Source organism: Elephantulus edwardii, unplaced genomic scaffold (genome assembly GCF_000299155.1).
Source record: "Elephantulus edwardii isolate Elephantulus edwardi_28Jun2011 unplaced genomic scaffold, EleEdw1.0 scaffold00118, whole genome shotgun sequence".
NCBI classification, from domain to species: domain Eukaryota; kingdom Metazoa; phylum Chordata; class Mammalia; order Macroscelidea; family Macroscelididae; genus Elephantulus; species Elephantulus edwardii.
In genome coordinates, this window is record NW_006399868.1 from 8,577,572 (window position 1) to 8,591,894 (window position 14,323).

General features: G+C 47.7%; 1 protein-coding gene and 1 pseudogene across 1 annotated transcript in view; one reads left to right on the forward strand and one right to left on the reverse strand.

The window, feature by feature from the left end:
* RTTN (rotatin) overlaps positions 1-14,323 on the reverse strand; it is a 118,691-nt gene that overhangs the window by 72,375 nt on the left and 31,993 nt on the right. Inside the window, exons 14-21 of the mRNA XM_006892745.1 lie at positions 14,190-14,316; positions 11,240-11,365; positions 9,859-9,975; positions 8,245-8,384; positions 7,300-7,471; positions 4,453-4,552; positions 1,647-1,735; positions 992-1,109 (exon numbers count right to left, since the gene is read on the reverse strand). Coding sequence (XP_006892807.1) covers positions 992-1,109; positions 1,647-1,735; positions 4,453-4,552; positions 7,300-7,471; positions 8,245-8,384; positions 9,859-9,975; positions 11,240-11,365; positions 14,190-14,316 — 989 coding nt within the window. The remainder of the gene's footprint in view (positions 1-991; positions 1,110-1,646; positions 1,736-4,452; positions 4,553-7,299; positions 7,472-8,244; positions 8,385-9,858; positions 9,976-11,239; positions 11,366-14,189; positions 14,317-14,323) is intronic.
* On the forward strand, positions 2,978-3,726 carry LOC102851018 (annotated as a pseudogene).

The following is a 14,323-nucleotide window of genomic DNA, read 5'->3' on the forward strand; positions in this document are numbered from 1 at the left end:
TGTCGTGTAACAGAGGAGAAGCACATGTGTCTGTGTCTGGAAGGCGTGTCGTGTAACAGCGGAGAAGCACACGTGTCTGTGTCAGTTTACGGAGAAGCTCATGTACCTAGTGTTTAGAAGGCTGCTGAGTCGTCTCAGGCCTGCTCACATTTTCTCTCTGAAAGCACCCGGGGCCACCCAACCCGGGGCCACCCAAGCAGGGGCTCTTGCAGAGCAGTGTTACCTAGACAGAGGGGTCAAAGCTCTGGGAAGGAAGGACCACAGACTGGCAATGTCCACGCTGAGGTCAGAGGAGCAGGGGACGAAGGACATGGGATTTCTCCACAGAACTGAATGAAATGAGTCACAGGCACAAACACACCCATTTTATAAACATTACTGAAGAGCAGGAGGTGTTCCAGGCTGGAGACACACGGTAAATAGCAGGCTAATGGCATAATTCGATACACATCGAACGGCCCAGACGACAGCCCACTCACTGCCAGGGAGTGGACCCCCTGAGGGAGGCCTCCATGGTCGGGGCTGCCCAGGGAGTGGACCCCCTGAGGGAGGCCTCCACGGGGTCGGGACTGCCCATCTTTCCTGTGTGGAGATGTGGGTGGGTTCACACTGCCATCCGCAGTTAGCCCCGCAGCACTGAGCCGACAGCCCAGCCAGGCTCCTTCAACGGGGTGAATGGCGAGGGAAGAGAGGCAGGGAGACGGGGAGGCCCACGGGCTGGCCGTGTGGGGCTCCCCTTCACAGACAACGGCATTACACGTCTGAGTCCGTGCTGACACACCCCCCGAGGGGACAGTCCAGGTCACTGGACAGGAGGACAGAGGAGTCAGTCATCTCCCTCCGTGGTGGGTGGCTCACTATGTCACCGTGACACACTCCTAACAAAATGTGTTCCTCTTTTAGTAACGCAGGAAATGAATGCTCTCATCAGTCAGAGAAACAAGCCACCGAGCCCACAGGCCTCCCCCGACTGGCAGACGCCAGGACTCACCTCTGAGCAGCAAAGTGAGCAGGCGAGGCCTCTCGGAGAGGGAGCAGCGCAGAGCGGGGTCGGCCCACAGCACCTTCCTGAACAGCGTGAGGCTCGGGGGGACCAGACATGCTGCAACCTGGCCGGGAGCCGAGGAGAAAGCACTTACTCCAGCTCCTCAAGTCTCACGGGGTCACACACACCGCGAGTGGAGCCGACACTGGATATGCTCTCATCAAAGGTGAGGACAACCAAAATCAGTATCATCCCAATATTATCAAGAATTACATTCCACTAAAAAGAAATACTGCATAGCCCCCAGCTCACACATCTTAGGAAAAATCAAGACTGATTTTTACCTCACTTTTAAAAATAAAACACACAAGATGCTGGGTGTCACCAAGGTTTGTTGAGTATTTTTAACATTTTTTTTATTATTATTTTTTGTGCATGTACCATCAAATCAGATCTGACAGGTACAGGAGGAGATTGCCCCTCCTTCTCCGGCCGAGCATCTGGTGAATTTGAACTGCGTACCTCTGGGATTGCAGTGCAGCTTCTTGCCACTAGGCCACCAGAGCTCCCTATCACCAAGCTTTTAAAATCTAAACTCAGTCAGCTTCCCTTCCAGGTCCGCTTAATGAAACACAACTTGTCAACAGCCATCTGGTCTTACCTCCCCGTCTTGACACACACATCTATTTAAATTCTCAATTATCTTGTCAATTAAGCATAACTTTTTCACCACAGCATGCATTTTGATATCTGTAAACAAACAAAATAATTCCTAAAAGTGAATGAATGTATCCTGTATTTCTGAAAACTGACTTTGAGACATACTACGTACATAAGTTTACAAACTTCCAAGCTACATACTGCGTACATAAGTTTACAAACTTCCAAGCTATTAAGAAAAGAGCCACCCTTATGGCTAAGCGGCTGTAACTGGTATTGAATTAGAGGTGCAACCCTTAAACGTGAGGTCTACTTCAATGTTGTTGTTATGTGCCGTCGAGTCACCTGCAACTCATAGCGACCTCTGTCCTGTGCCAATCGCACTGTCTCTGACACTCCCATCCCAATTGTCCCAGTCACTGAATCAATCCACCTCATAGAGGGCCTTCCTCTCCTGCGCTGTCCCTCCACCCTCCCAAGCATGATGTCCCTCTCCAAGGACCAGTCTCTCCTCACAACATGTCCAAAGTATGTTAGACGGAGCCTCAGAATCCTTGCCTCCAAGGAGCCACCCAGTTTAACCCATTCCAGGACAAATCTGTTTGTTTTCCTAGCAGTCTACTTCAATAGTGTGAAAAAAATCTACACTGGTAATATGGTAACAATATTCTAATAATGCAGTGATCATTGTTAACTGCCATTATTGTTGTTGTTGTTGTTGATTGCCTTCGAGTTGAGCACAACTCATAGCGACACTATAAACAAAAGACCTGAATCCCCTCTACAACTATCGACATTCTTCAAAGTTCATAGAGTTTACAGAGGCATGTTATTTAGGAAGTAGATGCGACTCCTGCATTAGCTACTGCCAAAACTCAAGAAACTCCCTAAGTTACTCCCTTACAGAACAGCGCATATCAAAATCATGGTATGTGCTGAAATGGTGGCAACAGTGAAGGAAAAGATCCCAGAAGAGTTTTTCTTGATTTCTTTTAACCAAGGCCCCTTTCCCATTTCTTTTCATTCTCTCTCTGGAGTCTGTACTTAGGATTCTCATCAAGCCCTGGAACAATGCTCCCTACGCTTTTTCAAATTACTCCATGTTAACCATTCCACCTTGAGGTGGAAAAAAAAATTACCTTTATCTAAGTGCAAAGTTAGCATATATCACTCTAAATAAATTATCTTCTTTCTACAGAAGGAAAAGTAGAAATCCAACCCCAAGAAATGGATGAAAGCCAGAAAATAGCACTACAAACCACTAAGCAAAGCAAAGCGTAGGTGACGAGAGTATCTGAAGTCACCCCTCAGCTTGTGGCTCTGAGCACCCCCATGGCAGTTGGCAGGAACAAGCGCCTTACGAAAGGTGGCAAAAGGAGCCAATGAGAGGGTGGCTGGTCCAGTTTCTAAGACAGACTGGTGTGACGTAAAGGCCCCAGCTCTGTTCAAGACAGAAATACTGGGAAGACACTAGTCACAAAGACTCACGGAACCCAGATCGTGTCTGAGGGACACAAGGGTACTGATTTTGAAGTGAACCTTGCTGATCTGTAAAATGATGAGGCAGCATTCAGAAAATTCAAGCTAATTATGGAGGATGTTGAAGGCAAAACAGCCTCACCCACTTCCCAAGGCACGGCTCTTCCTCGTGACAAAATGTGCTCCACGGTCAAACAGCAGCAGACCGTGGAGTCTCATGTTGGTGTCCAGACGAGCAATGGCCAGTCGCTTCGTCTGCTTTGTGTGTCCAGTTTGGAAGACTTCTTATGCTCAGCACCAACAGGTCGGCCAAATTTGGAAGGAAATGATGAAAATCATGAGCAGAGAGGTGCAAATGACCTGAAAGAAGTGGTCAATAAACTGATCCTAGACAGTCCTGAAAAGGCTTGCCAGTCTACTTATCCTCTCCATGATGCACATGTTAGAAAGGTAAAGATGTCGAAGGAGCCCAGGTTTGAACGGAGCAAACTCATGAAGCTTCATGGGGAAGATGGGAGCCCTGGAAAAGCTACTGGAGACGAGACAGGCCCAGCACTGGACAAGCTGATGGCTCTGAGCCACCAGTTCAAGAATGTGTTTAAAATTAACTTTTAAAAATGAAAAATAAAAGTTATTATTTGTGGGGGAAAAAAGTAAAATTTAAAGAAAAATCATTTCATCCCCACAGCGCCTGACTGAACCACAGAGGCACCAACCCTACAGTCCCTGACGGAACCCACAGCACCTGACTGAACACAGAGGCTCCATCCCCACAGCACGTGACTGGACCAGAAGCACCATCCTCACAGTCCCTGATTGAAACCCCAGAGGTACGATCCCCACAGTTCCTGACGGAACACCAGAGGCCCCATCCGACTAACTTCTTTAAATATGGTAAGATCACACATGAGGTACACTAAGAAAAGGCTTGTGCAATTTACAGTTAGCATTTTATTCCTATTTTCTATGGGACATAATTCTAAATGATATTTAGAGTCAGAACATCTAGAAGAGATCGGTACACTACCCTGTGAAGTGCTGAGCAGATCAGGTATGGTGAGGCTAGCCCAGGCTAGCACAAGGTTCAGATCTGCTGTTCACAGCTTCCATGATTTTGTCAAAGCAGACTCGATGCAAAACAACAACAGAAACAACAACAGCTACAGTCTCGGCACCACCTCAGCATTATTCTCCCGACTCTTGAAGAATGCATACAAGGGCCCTCGCTTGCCGGCTCAGGGACGGGCCCCAGGCTGCACGTGACCCACTTCACTGACCTCGAGACACAACACGGCGATCTAACTACTGGAAGCCGAGCAAGACATTACCTTGCAAAATCACAGCTAACTGCTCCGCGGCTGACCTTCTCAAACCAGAATCAACGTCGTCCGAAGTAAAGATCTCATACAATTTTTCAACAGTCTCCACCTGAAAAAGAAAACAAACAAACAAAACTGGTTTCCATCAGCTTTTATTACTCCACAAAAATGCTGTCGTTGTGCCATAAAGACAAAAGCTGTCAAGCTGAGTGACAAGGAACTGAGAACCCAGGTTTGCGCGCTGGAGGCTCAGCTACGATCCCAACCAGAAGGCAAGGAGCCGGCCTTCGACACTAAAGGAGAAGCCCGAAGGCCCCGGCGTCCGCCCAGCACCATGTCCTGAGGGGGACTCTTCATCGTGTGCAGTCAGAGGAAGCCAGGGGTCACCCCCCCCACACACACAGCCACACTGTTTTGAGAGTTGGTATCATACGCAGGCTCCTGGCAATGAATGTAGGCTCACAGAAACAGGGGGCTTTGTAAGAACCTGGAATGGCCTGAGGCAAAAGCCAGGCCAGGCTCAGTGGTCCCCCAGCCAGAGGTCAAAGGTTACATGGATGAAGGGAAGTTGGTAACCAGAATGGTCTGGATAAAACCAGGAGGTTTATGTATTAAGGTCAGAGCTCCGGTGGCACAGGCCTGGCACGCTGCATCCCCAAACACCTTAAGGTCTCTCCTCTCGGGGAGTTCAAATCTACCAGCGGCTTCAGGTAATAAACATGAGCATTCCCATTAAGATTGACGGCCTGGAAAACGCCTGCAGAGTCAGCTGAGGCCAGACAATCAGGAGGGGACGGTGAGAGTTCACAGGTTTATGTGAAGGGACGGTGGACAGTGAATGCTGCTTCTATCAAGTGTAACAGAAATGAACATGAGGTGGCGTAGACTACAGAAAGCAGGACTCGACTGGATGTTAAAAGGGGAGGGTTCTCCCCCTTAGAGGTACAGCTTAGAGAAAGGAGGAGACACACAAATCACAAGTACGGGAGTTGGGATAACCCTGAGCTCCTCCACCCCAAGCCTCAGCCAGGAAATCTGCCGATCAAAGGCCTTCCAGGAATGCTCAGAGCAAGAGACTCACGCGGGCAGAGCCAGTGCCCTGCAGGTGTCCCCTCCCAGGACCGGAGGTAAAGGAGCCAGGGAGCAGAGCATGGCATACCCCTCGTGGCGACCACCGAGGTCCCCTTGATGAGTGGATGTGGGGAAGGGCAGCCATGAAGAGGCGGGCTGCACCGGAGCTAAGAATGGGGGAAGGAAAGGCCGCTGGCCTGAGTCGCAGGGAGTCGAGGGGACACTCAGCTCACATGAGGGGCTAAGGCTGAGAGTGAAGGGATCGGGTCCTCTGAGAGGCAGGCAGACTGTGGGCCCTGACTTTGAGGCTGGTGCCCTTTGGACCGAGTCATGAATGGCTAGGGATGAACTGACCAGACCTGACCACAGAACAGGACCACTGCAGATTACTGTGATCTGAGGTCTGGCTTTGGACTGGACTTTGCTGATAGATGTGGATTCTCAAAGTTCCAACCAAAACAGTGGATCCTTCTGAGAAAGGGACATACTTATCTCCAGCGTGCTGTCTGATGTTGTTGTGAGGTGCTGTCAAGTCAACCCTGCCTCACAGTGACTCTACGAACAGCAGCTCTGCACTGTCCTGTCCTGTTCTGGGCCATCACGATCATCTCTGTCCTGCTCCAGCCCATGTGGGAGTCACTATGTTAATGCATCACACTTTCTTTGACCCTTGACCTTTCCACGTATGATGTCTTTTTCCAAAGACTGGCCCCACCTGACAGTATGTGAGATGCAGTTTGACTCGCCGGGCCTCTTGGGCGCACTCTGGTTGCACGTGCTTTAAGCCAGACTTGTTAGTTCTTCTGGCCGGACCTGTGAGGCCAGTACTCTCCTTTAACTCTGCAATTCTTTTTTTTTTTTAACTCTGCAATTCAAAGGCATGATTCTTCTTTGATCTTCCTTATTCCCTGTCCAACTTTCACATGCGTAAAAAAATACCATAACTTGGATCAGGCACTGGAGTCTTTAAACTGACATCTTCGCTCTTGGGCACTTTAAAGAGATCGTAGGGAGATCTGAGATTTTTCTAATGTAACACATCTTCTAAGCTTACTAATAATGGAAGGGGGTTGGAGATAACCTGCTGATGACAATGCAAACAAAGTAAATAGCACCTCTGGGGTAACATGCAAGTAAGATGTGTAATCCACTAAAGAGGCCATCGTCAGTTCTGTCATCCTGTAAGTGTGCAGGTTTGGAGGCAGAAAAAGGGAATTTCACCTGCATCGAGAAAACAGCAGCAGAGCACAGAGCACCCCTTCAGGCCAGAGATTCCTGAACGAGACAGATGGAGACTGAGGCCAAACCCAATCATTACCTGCAGTGACAGAGGAGTGAGAGCGGACATGGGACCAGACAATGCTCAACTGGACCTGTCACCCCGTGGAGCCAGAGCCCAGCACCGTGGCCCGGCGGGCACACAGAAAGGGCTTTGTACCCGCTCAAAGACGAGAGAGAGACTGAAGGTCAGAGAGAAGCCTGTCTGCAAGCATGCCTGGGCAGCGTCCTGACTGAGCAGTGTCCTGATGCTTCTGGCCTGCACGGTCACCTGTTACGTCCCTTAAAAAACTCCAGTTTCTTGAGAATAAAACAGAAACATCTGATCAAAAAATTACTGTACCCACAGGAAGTCAGAACACAGCTCCAACTCGCCACACACGGTGACAGAAGGTGCCTCCTGCTCTGCTCCCACCAGCTGCACAGGCAAACTGGAGGACGGGCCAGGACACACGTGGTCAGCCAACACACCAGACAACGGAGCCACAGACTCCGAGTCACAGTCACCTTGATGACAGCTTCTCTTCTGTCATCCAGCTTGAGCTCAATGGGTTTCTTCACAATAAACAAGTGAGTGACCCTGGAGAGAAGCTTGGCGTCCAGGGGAGGACGCTTCATGTCGGCCTCCTCTTCCTGCATCAGATGGACCACCAGCAGCTTCAACGCCAAGGAGCGGACCCTGAGGACACAGTGCACTGCAGTCAACACCAGTGTGTTCACGTGACTACAGACGATAAAAACCTACCATGAAAAGCTAGGTTACAAGGAGTCATTACAATCACAATAATTTTTCATTATAATTCATTAACTACTATAATCATATTCATATTTAAATATTACAATTATTAATTACATTGACAACGTATAAAAATTAGCCATGCTAATATAGAGATGAATTGCATTGGGAAATCTGCTGTCCGGGGCCTCTCCAGAGTACTGAAGAGCAACGACATCAATCTGGAGACTAAGGTGCGCCTGATCCAGGTCATAGTCCTCACAATAACTTGCTACATGTCAGAAAGCTGGGCAATGACCAGGTATGATAGAAAGAGAATAGATGCCTTTGAGCTGTGGTGCTGGAGAAGAGTATGGACTATACCATGGACTGCCAGGAGTACAAGCAGGTTTATACTAGAGAGGGTGAAATCAGGCAGCTCCTTTGAGGCAAGGATTCTGAGGCTTTGTCTGACACTCTGGACATGCTGCAAGGAGGGATGAGTCCTTGGAGAGGGACGTTATGCTTGGCAGGGTGGAGGGACAGTGCAAGAGAGGAAGACCCTCGATGAGATGCATCCATTCAGTGATTGTGATCACCTTGGTTAGGGGAGCGAGCAGGAGGGAGGTAGCTTGCTCATTCCTCACATCTCTCTGGCCCATGCAGCTCTGGAGTGTTCCACACCAACGCCCCACTCGGACCCCTGCCCTGTGGTCACCATGGGGCCATGTACTCACGCCGGCTTCTTCACCAGCAGGAGCCGAAGCACGGAGCGCAGCCAGGCGGTGTGGGGCAGCAGGACGTCGCCCGCCTTGGGGCCTGCTCTGCTCAGGGCGAGGATGCAGCTCCCCAGTGTGTCCTCCGTGTCTGCAGAGCCCTGAGAGGCGATTCAGACAGAGACTAATCACAGGCCGATCTTACACACAAGCCTTGACTTCCAACTAGAAAATAAGAACTGTAGCAGCCTATTAAGCCACGCCTAACTTTCCAGCAATAAAACAGACACTTTGTTAAAATAACCTACACGAAGCGAGAAGGTTAAATAAAGCTACATTTAAGGGAAAGGGTGTGGAGTTTCTCAAAGACATGGCTGTAAAATTGCCAAGCCCGCCCACTACGCCCAATCCCGGCCCGGCCCCTCTGCAGGCCAGGGCAAGTGCTGTCTGTGGCCTTTCCGGGACGGCCAACCTTCCAGGAGCACTCCGCACCTCGTCTCCCTTCGGAGCAGCTGGCAGGTTCCAACCTCTGACCCTCTGGGTCCAAGCTGAGTGCCTAACCGACTGCACCACCAGGGCTCCTCACATACCATCTGGCCCAGCTGTTCCACCCCCAGGTGTGGACACAAAAGGAGGGACACAGACACGGTGCTCCCTGTCACTGCAGCCTGCACCCACCCACCGTCCAAACACGGTCGGCCACTCACAGACGGAGAGGACGCACAGAGGACTCGCCATAGAGGCCTGTGAGAATGTGACACCATGCCGAGGACGAACCGTGAAAACCTGCCATGGGCCTGCTGTGTAACGACAAGCCTGGCATGGCCCACTCGTACCAAACAGGCTTTACACGTGGCTTCTGGGGACTGGGGGCGGGCCAGGTTACAGGCTCCTCGCGGGGAACGGAGTTTGTCTGGGGTGATGAAAACCTTGCAAATCACTAAGTGCAGCACTATGATGCCATTCACTTCACTGAAACGCACAAGAAAAGGTGCTTTAAATGGTCATTCTGCTGTTACATGGATTTTACCAAAACAGTAACCAAAAAGCTGAGAGAGTTTAGGGAAAGCCTGTGAGCCCTCCGGGGTGCACTGCTTCACTGCAGCCTGCGGGACACACACGCCCCAAAATGTCAGCACAGAGCTGCGCCCCGTGCAGCGCTGCGCTCCCCAACACCAAGTGCATGGAAACGACACTGCTGAGGTCAGGACCTGGCTCTCCTCCCAACACAGAGCTGTCCCCATGATGGTGCCCCATCACCCTGCTCCCCTGGGATGGGCAGGGACCGCAGCCCCTCCCCCCTTACTGCCCAGATAGAAAGGCTGCGTATCCAGCAGGCTGTTAATCAAGGCGCAGCTCCAGACATGTGGACAGATACACGAGGCAAGGTTACTTATGTAAGGCTGCTTCTATCCTCCACGGTCACAGTGAAGTCCATGTCCTCATTCTGTATCCTCCCACCCATACACACAGGGACGCACACAAGGCAGCCGTCCCTGCTGGAGCCTCTGCTGGTTCCAGGCAGGCGCACAGAGCTGCCCGCTCCCCCACTTTTCCACCCAGGGCGGCCCTGCTGGGGCCTCTGCTGGTTCCAGGAAGGTGCACAGGGAGCCGGTGGGAGGACCGCTGGAGCACCTGCAGCACCGGGAGGACGGGGCACAGAGCCTCCAGGAGCTTGTTCCAGGTCAGAGGTGCCATCATCAGGCGGCCCTGAAGCAGGTACAGCAAGATGGCCTTGGCAGCAGCGTTCACCTAGACAACAGAGAGGGGTGATGGCCATCAGAGGACAAGCCAGCTTCTGACAGATCTAGAAGAATTCCAGTTTGTAACTCGCCCACAAAATACCATCAGCTCCATTCTGGACCTAAGAGCAGCATTTTGATAAATGGAGAAAAGACTGAAACTGCTAAGAATTCCATTGTACTTGGATCCACAATCAACACCCACACAACTGGCAATTAAGAAATCAAACGGCACATACAACGGATAAATCTATTGTCAAAAATATCTTTAAACTGTTCAAAACAAAAGACGTCACTTAAAAGACCAAGGTGCACCTTCCCTAAGCCAGGGTATTTTTTTAAATATATTTATTTTATTTTATTATTTTTTGTGTGTGTACTGTCAAATTGGATCTGCTTGGTACAGGAGGAGAATGTCCCTTCTTCTCCAGCAGAGCATCGGGGGGATTAGAACTGTGCACCTTTGGGATTGCAGTGCAGCTTACAAGGCCACCAGGGCATTTTCAATAGCCCTCTATGTATTCAAAACCTAGACAAAGGAAGGTGGAAGATCAAAGAAGTGATGCACTTGAGTTACAACGCTGAGGAAGACACAGAATATACCCTAGTGTGCCGGAAAACCAAATCTATCTTAGAATAATGCTCCTTAGAAGCAAGGAGGGTCAGACCTCGTCTCACATCCTCTGGACATGTTATCAGGAAGAGGCACCAAGGCCTGGAGAAGGACGTCACCTTTGGTGGGGTCAGTGAGAAGAGCGAGAGCTTGAGCAAGACGGACTGACACTGTGGTGACACTGTGTCCCCTGAGGGCCCTGACCAGGCAGAGCTGGGTCCTGGGGCACCCAGTAACTCTGCTGTGTATGGGTCACCAGGCGTCAGAACCGACCACTGCAGCTAACGACAATCAACACATGCTACCAGCCAATTCTCCTCCCTTTGTTACCTTTAACGTATATTTTCCTCTTAGGTAGAAAACTTTTTTTAATGGAAAAATCCAGTCGACTGTAGCTCTTGCATGTTTCTCAGTGCCTCAGCTGAAAAACGTAATTGCGCAGCGTGACCTGAATACTCTGAGCACAAGTCTAGACGGCATTGTGAGCCCACATCCTCTTTAACGTTTCATTTAAATAACACCTCAACTGAACTCACATCAAAGACAAGCTTCTTTGCAATGCTCTATCATATGCACTGGTTATATATGGGAACACTGCCTTGACCTAATGGAGGATATGAAGAGTTACAGTGGTCTTTGATTTGCGTTTAACATGCCATACCTCATTTTGTGGTTCTTGGATGCCAAAAGTGGATATTTCGTACAGAACTTTTGGGTGAAGTAGAAAGTGAATCCCATGACAAACTGAAGACACAGGTTTACTGACATTATGGATACTTAGGCATTCCTAGAAGACACAAATAATTTCTTAAAATTAAGAACACTTACCTTCTATTTTTATGTTCTTTGCAAAAATAACTTAGATAGACAGATACTACACATACATATGGATATTCTATAAAGGACATCGCCCAGTATTTTCATCTCCAATGTTTAGCTATAAATTGAAGGAGTAGGAAAAACCAGGGGGAGAAAAAAAGAGAATTATTAGTGAGATACAATTGGTGAAAAAAATTTTTTAAAAAATATAAGACAACGATTTTTCCAATGATTCTTTTTTCTTCTGTTTATAATTCCAATTTCAGTTTATTAAAACTTTCTTTACCGATAGTACCCTGATTCAGGTCGTGGTCTTTGCAATTACTTGCTATGCATCAGCGAGCTGGACAGTGTCTAAGGATAACAGAAGAAGGATTGATGCCTTTAAGTTGTGGTGCTGGAGAAGAGTCTTGAACATACCAAGGAAAATCAAGAGATCTGACAGATCTATCTTGGAGAGGGTGAAACCAAGTTCCTCCTTGGAAGCAAGAATTCTGAAACTAAATCTGACATACTTTGGGCATGTGGCCAGTCCTTGGAGAAGGACAACATGTTTGGAAGGGTGGAGGGGCAACACAAGAGAGGAAGACCCCAAACGAGATGGACTGACACAGTAATGGGGATGGGTATGTCGGAGACAGTGAGAACGGTTCAAGAAAGGGCAGGGTTTGGAGGTATTGTGCATAGGGTTGCTATGAGTCACAGGTGACATGATGGCATAGAACAACTGATGGAGAAGACAGAGGATTCTCTCATCTGATCACTGAGACATAGCCACTGGGCTTGATAACTAAATGAACAAATGCTGAGACCATTATACTCTTTTCAAGTTATTCCAAGTTACAGACACAGAGGATATAGATAACAAATATATCCTAGGAGTTGAGTTTAAGTTACTGAAGTTTGAGAGAGAAACAAAATCAAGTGGAAACATTATACATGGCGGCTGAGGACACACACCAAGAGTTCTAAGCACAAACACAGCCGTGCACTCCGTACAAGCAATGACCTGTCCCTGTCACCTCACAATGGTTACCACAAATGCCTTTTCTTTCTGTGTCAAAAAAGTAAAAGACACCATGACAAGATAAAAGTAAACAACCCGTTCACAAAATGGGCACAGGATATGAACAGACACTTCACCAAAGAAGACATTCAGATGGCAAACAAACACATGAAGAAATGGTCAAAATCCCTAGCTCTAAGAGAGATGTAAATCAAAACAACTATGAGATACCATCTCATCCCAGTAACAATAGCAAAATTCAACAGAGCAGCGAATAACAAATGCTGGTGAGGCTGTGGAGAAACTGGAACCCTTATTCACTGTTGGTGGGAGTGTAAGATGGTGTGACCACTCTGGAAGGCGGCATGGTGCTTTCTCAAAAAGTTGGAAATAGAAATGCCATTTGACCCAGGAATTCTTTTACTGTGAATATAACCTAAAGAAATCTGAACTACCACCCAAACATATGCACATCTATGTTTATTGTTGTGTTGTTCACAGTAGCAAAGAAATGGAAATAACCCAAGTGCCCATCAACAAACAAATGGATAGAGAAGCTGTGGTATATTCACACAATGGAATACTATACAGCATTGAAAAGCAAGGAACTCATGAAATATACAAAATGGGTGACCCTCGAGAACATTATGCTGAGTGAAATATCTCAGTCACAAATGGACAATACTGCATAGTGCCACTGTTATAAAACAAGATTGACATGGGGTTGGGGGAAACTAATAAAAGAGGGGATAAATAATGTACAGTGCATTGGATCAGATGAGGGAAAGAACTGCTTAAAAGGAATGTATGATTAGGTATTATTTGCATTACAACAGTCCAGAATAAGAGCTGCACAGAAAAGTGGACTTGGGGGTTGGGAAATTGTACAACAATGCAAGAAATTTTTTTCAAAGAGAAAAGCAAACTGGGGGTATGGGTAAGGAGGAAAATGAACAACAGCGAATGAATGGAAACCCAAGTTCTCTAGAAACTGTTGTTGAAAATCTCAATTAAAATTTGAAAAAAAAAAAGAGAAAAGGACAGAGTAAGATGCACAACAATATCTTCCAATACTGTCTGGTACATAGAGTTCTTCTTCTTAATAGTGAAATATCAGGTATTTAATATTTGTTTTGACTATCATTACATATAGAAAAATTTTATCATGTAAGAACAAATTGTTCAAAAGAAAAAAAAATACTAACAGTCCTGAAACAATAAAATCTAGGTTATAGTAACCTAAACTTCATGAACATAAAAATTACTTGACTACTTAGTAGAAGTCAACTTTTCCATGATTGAATAACACAAAATAAATCCAATAAATTATGTATGTTGTTGTTTATTGTGGTTAAGTGCCATCAAGTCATAGATGACTCACAGCAACCCTACGAACAAAAGACATGAACACTTGGATAACTTTCATCCTCTCTCCAGGTTCACAGGGTTTCCAGAGGCAAGGTCTTTCAGAAGTGGATGCCACTCCTGCTTCCAAGCTTGTTTTAAACTGGGAGCTCCACCAAACACCGTCCGCCGTGGGTGACTATCATCACATTTGACACGTCAGTGTCGCAGTGTTCAGCATCACAGTGTATATGTAGTAAAATATAATAAAATTAACATCTTACTAAAAACTCTATTCAATAAAGTAACTCAGTGACTAGATTTATTAATTTAAAGGAGTTTTATGGCATAAACTTCCAGAATCAAGTTGTAACTATTGGAGAGGGGATGGAGTAAGAGATGCCCCATTGGCCCCCATCCCGGCGCCTCCCCCAAACCTCACCTTGACAATCTGCAGGCAGCAGCGGTAGGTCTCCGCTCGTACTTCGGTGCACGGGTGGGCCATCAGTCGCAGGAGCACCTTCTGACTTTCCTCCTGCAGTAACGGACTGGCCTGAGCCGACTTCCCGCTGGGTA